Here is a 7,500-nt window from a genome sequence, read left to right as displayed (position 1 = left end):
AGAACTGAACCCCAGCTGCTCAGCTCACAGCGTGACGTGTGTTCAGCTCATAAATTATACACAGAAGAAACTCAAAGGGCTTCGCTGATGTGATGTAAGAGGACTAATGCAGTACAGTGTAGCAGAGTTAATGTAAAGGAAAAGTCGTGCATTAATTAAATTAATGAAACGGTCCAGTTGTAAACAGAGCGGTTCAGAGCAGTTCAGAGTGGTTTGGTGTGAAACTCTCCGTTCTAGATAAACTTATATACTCCGACCTAGAAATCCGATTAAGAATTCTGATAAAGAGGCTGGATTTTAGCTCAGTAATCAGATTTCTCAGTGCATGTAGACTCTTACTCTGATTTCTTTCAGATTTCTCAGTCTGAGCATGCGTAAAAACGGACGGCGGTACCGGAAATAAGGGAGCAGCGTCGCCACGAGACGCAGCAAAACACTTTTGGAGCGACACTGAAGCCAAATACATGCTTGACAAAGTTATTTAAATATTCTTCATCTTCTAGATGATGTTTGTTCATATTTCCAGCTAAAGTGACTTGTTTTAAAAAAAAAAAGTTTTATGTTTACGTCACGTTTTGTTCTGTGAGTTTATTGGCCGGTTGTAAAGCAGAAATCTGATTACTGTCTGACTCATGTAGACCTGGAGTTTCCCTTTATCTGATTACTCAAGAGCATGAAAACACGCTGAACCAGTTACTGACACATTCTGATTTTCTGCAGTTATCGGATTATTAAACGCAAACACGCTGAACCGGTTACAGACACAATCTGATTCTCTGCAGTTATCGGATTATTAAACGTAAACACACTGAACCAGTTATGGACACAATCTGATTCTCTGCAGTTATCGGATTATTCAGCGTAAACTGGCTGAAACAGTTACGGACACAATCTGATTTTCTGCAGTTATCGGATTATTCAGCGTAAACACGCTGAACCGGTTACAGACACAATCTGATTCTCTGCAGTTATCGGATTATTAAACATAAACACGCTGAACCAGTTACAGACACAATCTGATTCTCTGCAGTTATCGGATTATAAAACGTAAACACGCTGAACCAGTTACAGACACAATCTGATTCTCTGCAGTTATCGGATTATTCAGCGTAAACAGGCTGAACCAGTTACGGACACAATCTGATTTTCTGCAGTTATCGGATTATTCAACGGAAACACGCTGAACCGGTTACAGACACAATCTGATTTTCTGCAGTTATCGGATTATTCAGCGTAAACAGGCTGAACCAGTTACAGACACAATCTGATTCTCTGTAGTTATCGGATTATTAAGCATAAACAGTCTGAACCAGTTACAGACACAATCTGATTCTCTGCAGTTATTGGATTATTCAGTGTAAACTGGCTGAACCAGTTACAGACACAATCTGATTTTCTGCAGTTATCGGATTATTAAGCTTAAACAGTCTGAACCGGTTACAGACACAATCTGATTCTCTGTAGTTATCGGATTATTCAGCGTAAACATGCTGAACCGGTTACAGACACAATCTGATTCTCTGCAGTTATCGGATTATTCAGCGTAAACACACTGAACTGGTTACAGACACAATCTGATTCTCTGTAGTTATCGGATTATTCAGCGTAAACATGCTGAACCGGTTACAGACACAATCTGATTTTCTGCAGTTATTGGATTATTCAGCGTAAACTGGCTGAACCAGTTACAGACACAATCTGATTTTCTGCAGTTATCGGATTATTAAACTTAAACAGTCTGAACCAGTTACAGACACAATCTGATTCTCTGCAGTTATTGGATTATTAAGTGTAAACTGGCTGAACCGGTTCCAGACACAGTCTATAGGTTCACTGGTGGTTCTGGATAGAAAATAAAATGTCTATATTTGTGTTGTAGTCATGGCGACCCCTGGTTCCTGTCACCACCCCTTCTTAAAAAATAATCCTAGAAACCATTAAAAGTGTCTGCTGGCTCCTGGTGCTGTCTGATAGTCAGTAATGGTACTCTGTGTTTTCCTGATGGGTTGGTATCACAGTGTACAGGACTGTAATCTAAATCACTGCACAGCGGTCAGCATAAAGACTCGGTCAGACAGCACTGAGTGAGGTAGAGCGGTCAGTCACATGAGCCGCTGGAGCTGGAGCGCTAACACTGGGTCAGTGTCTGGTGAAGCGGTTCATGTGCTGATTGTGATGAAGACGCTGTGTAGCGTGAGATTCACGCGGGGCCACATCCTGGACACACAGGTCTTCGTTAAAGGGACCGTATTCTGCACCCAACATATCTGAGATTAAGTCTACCTCAAAAAATTACATTATCGTTTTCCAACCTCTTTACCTTAGAATTCAACAGGCTTCTGTTACTGTGCCTTTAAGACTGAAATATGTAAATGAGCTCTGTTCTGATTGGCTGCCCTGTATTGAGCCTTTTTCAAAAAGCAGTCGGGGCTGAAACACTATAGCTTCAATGTGAATGGTGTAGGCTGAGTGGGCGGGGCTAAACTGCTGTAGCCTGAATGGGCGGGGCTAAACTGCTGTTTCCTGTGTAGTAGTTTGTGGATGTCTGAGTGGTGCTGTCTTCTGTAACAGCCAGCAGGTGGCAGTGTTTACTCTGACTGAGCCACAGACAGTGTGAATTGCAGTGAGCTCAGATTATGTAGTTTATTCGTTTACTGCACAGTTTAAAGCAGATGTCAGTGTTTTTCTTGTCCTCGCCTGTAAACTAACTCTCTCTCTCTCTCTCTCTCTCTCTCTACTCTCTCTCTCTCTGTCTGTCTGTCTCTCTACTCTCGCTCTCTCTCTGTCTCTCTCTCTCTGTACTCTCTCTCTCTCTGTACTCTCTCTCTCTCTCTGTCTGTCTCTCTACTCTCTCTCTCTCTCTGTCTGTCTCTCTACTCTCGCTCTCTCTCTGTCTGTCTCTCTCTCTCTCTCTCTCTCTCTCTCTCTCTCTCTCTCTCTCTCTCTCTGTCTGTCTGTCTGTCTGTCTGTCTGTCTCTCTCTCTCTCTCTCTCTCTCTGTACACTCTCTCTCTCTCTCTGTCTCTCTCCCTCTGAGCTGTCTGACAGTGATGTGGAGTGTTTGTGAGTGTTAGTGGTTTGTAATAGTGACTCTGTGGTCAGTGTGTTGTGTGTAAACTCAGAACAGCAGGCGGTTTATTTACCGTCCAGCTCAGCTCTGACTCAGCTCTGTTATCTCTACTGTAGAATCAAACAGCAGCTTTTTGTTTAGAAATAACATAACGGGGCAGTTTGAGTCATTTCAGATCATGTCTGCTGGTCCGTTCATCATGACCTGTTCAGACAGTGTGAAGAGTGGGATTTTCAAATGATGGATGGATGAGTGAAGGAATGAATGGAATGAAATGAAGCTCTGCTGTGGTGATGATATAGATTACAAAACAAAAAATTACTGTGGCATCAGAAAATGAAGAGGTGGTTGTTGTTGTTGTTGTTGTTGTTGTTCTTCTTCTTCTTCTTCTTCTTCTTCTTCTTCTACTTCTTCTTCTTCTTCTCATTATTATTATTTATGATATTTTTAGTTTGTAGAGTAACACAACAGTAGAAAGAGTCACACCTTTAACACATGACTCAAGAAATGACGTAATGGACTGCAGATTTTTAAAAAGGGTCACTTCGTCGGAACAGGCAAGAACACAGTGGGAACATAATGGTAAATTTAAAGGGGAATTCCACCCATTTTTTTCAGAATTTCTGCATAATTAAAAGGTTAAGATGTAATCAGAGCGGTTCAGAGTGGTTTGGTGTGAAACGCTCCGTTCTAGAGAAACTTACAGTCAGAACTGCTTACAGTGGTGGTGATAGGAACCAGACGTCCACCTCTAAAAGCTCCCTCACAGAAAGTTCCTACATGAAATGGTTATGAATTCACTGCCTGTTTTCTGAGCATATTTTGGTTCTGAAATGGATTAATCTCGTCAGTAGATGTAATATTTCTCACGTTCAGATTGTTTAGCTTATTATATCATTTCACTAATTTCTAGACAATGTCTACTTGTTTTGCATCATTTCTTATAAAAGTGGCAGATATTTTTGTTAGTTTTGATATTTCAGAGAAAACAGTCAATATAGCAATAACAGACAATATAGTGAGATATTCTACTTGATAAAATCACCTACATTTCTGGAAATGAGTTAAATGATCTTATAATAAGCTGAACAACCTCAACATGAGAAATATTAGACACACTGACTAGATTTAAGATCATTTCTCTCCCTTTTTTGCAGTGTATTTATGGTGGAGGGGTTCATGTATGACACTGTGAGGCCAAAGAAAAGTTATCATTTCTATTATTTCAGATTTTCCACTATTTTCCATCATCAACATTCCATATAAACTCAGAAGACTCGTGTAGGTTCACTGGTGGTTCTGGATAGTAAATAAAATGTCTATATTTGTGTTGTAGTCATGGCGACCCCTGGTTCCTATCACCACCACTGAAAAGACATTTGAACCATTTCACACCAAACCACTCTGAATTACTCTGTTTACACCTAAAATCACTGAATTATGGGGAATTCTGAAGAATTGGTGGAGTTTCCCTCTGAAGGTGCTGTGTTTGGTGTCACTGTATTCACTGTAAATCTCCTCTTTCCATCTCTGACAGCAGCGGCCAGCGAATCGGCCCAAACCCAAGATGGCGGCCCCGTCCACACCGGCTGCGGCCACAGCGTCGTCCTCGACGTCGTCCACGCCGGCGGCGGTGAAGCTGCCGTCCAATCGGAGCTCGTCGGGGGCGCGGCGGCGGCGCACGCGGTGCAGGAAGTGCGAGGCGTGCGTGCGGACGGAGTGCGGAGAGTGCCACTTCTGTAAAGACATGAAGAAGTTCGGCGGGCCGGGACGCATGAAGCAGTCCTGCATTATGAGGCAGTGCATCGCTGTAAGACCCCCAAACACCCTCACAGTGCAGGGGCATGACGCACAGTCGTGTGAAGAAGTCTGGGCACCCCAGGCCAGTGTAAATAAGTTAAACCTCCTCCACAGAGACTCACTGCTGCACACTGTAGTACACAGTTACTGTTTATTTGACAAATTTACCACATTAAGGAGGAGAAATGGAACTCAAGATGTGGCCTGTGCCCGTTTTATGTCTTGTTTTGTGTGTTAAACTCAGGAAATAAAGAGAAGATGTGCAGAAAATGGCGTATTTAAGTGGGTCTCTGTAGAGGATGAACTTATTATCTTAGAAAATCAACAAAATGTAATTTAAAACTATCACATATGACTCTGTGTGTAAATATGCTGTTTTTTCTGACATCACAAGATGGAATTTTTTTACTGGATTTAAAAAAGATGAGGGCAAAATAAAACATAATGTGACCTGTGCAAAAGTTATGGCACCTATATTTTGGTATTTTTTTCGAATAAATAAAAAATTGTGCACATAAATGTGCAGAAAAAAGTCATATTTAATGGTGCCTTTAAGGCTGATGTATGTAAATGAGCTCTGCTCTGATTGGCTACTTTTATTCTGAAAAATCAGTCGAGGCTGAAATGCTCCATATAACTTCATTGTAAAGGCGGAGCTAAACTGCAGTAGGCTGAATAGGCAGATATGAGGAATTGTGTTGATTTTTGTGACATCACAAAAATGATTCCAAACAGCCTGTTTTTTTTCAGTTTTTCATATTTGGACTGTTTGAACTGGGAGGGTAAAGGTACATTTCTGAACTTGCTACGTACTACATCAAACTCTTATTACAGAAATGAGTTTTTCCTTGATACGGGCCCTTTAATAACTCATTACATTGATGTAGTGTACCAGAATTCCATCTTAATAACTCAGTAATACGAGTTAATAAGTCACAACGTTAAGAAAATAAATAAGTAGTTTTTTCCTATATGACTGGCTACATCTGATTTATGTAATATTAAAATGTTTATGTTTATGTTTTACAATAATAGTGTAATATTTGAGATTAAAGAGCTTGTATGCGTGCGTTTCTGCAGCCTGTGCTGCCTCACACAGCGGTGTGTGTGGTGTGTGGAGAGGCCGGTAAGGAGGACACGCTGGACGATGAGGAGGAGAAGTTTAACGCCATGCTGATGGAGTGCTCCATCTGCAACGAGATCGTCCACCCCAACTGCCTAAAGGTCAGAACAGATAACCCTGGAATAGCCAACTCACGGTTATGAGCACACACTGATTAATATATATGTTTAATGTATTTTTGAAATAATTTGCTACATATATATCAGTTACTATTTCGGTTTGTGGTAGAAAACAGTTTCAACAGTTTATGCATCTTTTAGATCAGAACATCAGTCAAGATCATAGACTATAGGATATTGTTTGCGCTGAGGACAGAAGGACATGCCCTCCCAATTTTCAAAATCCAATTTTTTTGCCTTCCACTGTTAAAGTGCTCCAAAGTTGTGGTGAAGTCTGTAATAGTGAGGCGTTCTCTTACTGCCCGTAATCCAGATTATAGGAATTATAACATGGACTGATGGATAAACCTCCTCCAAAATACAGATACACCTCTAATATACAGATCAGGTTCACTGTTTCCATGGTTACAGTACAGCAGTGGTCACCAGCCCTCCTCCTGGAGATCTACTTTCCTGCAGAGTTTAGTTCCAACCTGCGTCTAACATGCTGTCCCACCACTCAGGTAGCACTAGTGCTCTGATCCAGCCAATCAGGGTCGTCTGACGTGGTTAATTAGCTGAGGCAGGTGTGGCAGATTACAGCTGGAACTGAACTTTGTAGGAAAGTAGATGTCCAGGACAAGGGTTGGTGACCACTGCACTACAGCCAAGTCCATACGTCACACCGACGTCTATAGTTAATTTACACCGACGTCTGTGGTGACACTAAACGTTTCCATGGTTACAGTATTCCCATTTCTGTGGTTATACTACACAGGTTTCCATGGTTACAGTGTTCCCATTTCCATGGTTACACCACACACATTTTCATAGTTATAATATTCCCATTTCTGTGGTTACGCTACACTTGTTTCCATGGTTACAGCATTCCCATTTATGTGGTCATGCTACACGCATTTCCTCGATTACAATATTCCCATATCTGTGGTTATGCTACACACGTTTCCATGGTTACAATGTTCCTAATTCCGTGGTTGCTCTTCTCACGTTTCCATGGTTACAGCATTCCCATTTATGTGGTTCCACTACCCACGTTTCCATAGTTACAATAGTACGATTTCTGTGATCACACTATACACCTTTCCAGAGTTCCAGTATTCCCATTTCCATGTTTTTTGGTCTGAGATATCCTAATGGACTTGAGACAGTTTACACACAGGTGTCCAAACCTGAGAAACGAGGGAGAAAACGAGCCTAAACCAGTATTGATCTCTGTTCAGAGGTGATCAGTGCTCAGTGTGAGTTACTGTGTGGGCTGGTGTGGTACGAGCACAGGCAGCGCTAACGCTAACGCTAACGTCCTGTTCCTCTTTCACTCGGTTTTTGTGGTGATGAAGAGCAGAGTTGAACAGCGCCCTCACTCACTTCTCTCACTCTTCCCCTTTCTCA

The 7,500-nt window shown here is 41.6% G+C and overlaps 1 protein-coding gene across 2 annotated transcripts in view; it reads left to right on the top strand.

Moving 5' to 3' along the window:
- The window catches only part of kdm2ba (lysine (K)-specific demethylase 2Ba), a 41,275-nt gene that overhangs the window by 17,674 nt on the left and 16,101 nt on the right, over window positions 1-7,500 (top strand). For both annotated transcript variants that reach the window (XM_036578127.1, XM_036578126.1), the window contains exons 2-3: window positions 4,607-4,879; window positions 5,950-6,093. In XM_036578127.1, coding sequence (XP_036434020.1) covers window positions 4,607-4,879; window positions 5,950-6,093 — 417 coding nt within the window. The remainder of the gene's footprint in view (window positions 1-4,606; window positions 4,880-5,949; window positions 6,094-7,500) is intronic.

The sequence above is a fragment of the Colossoma macropomum genome, unplaced genomic scaffold, assembly GCF_904425465.1.
Source record: "Colossoma macropomum unplaced genomic scaffold, Colossoma_macropomum, whole genome shotgun sequence".
NCBI lineage: Eukaryota > Metazoa > Chordata > Actinopteri > Characiformes > Serrasalmidae > Colossoma > Colossoma macropomum.
Note: the sequence above shows the minus strand (reverse complement) of the source record. Positions and strands in the feature narration are given on the sequence as shown.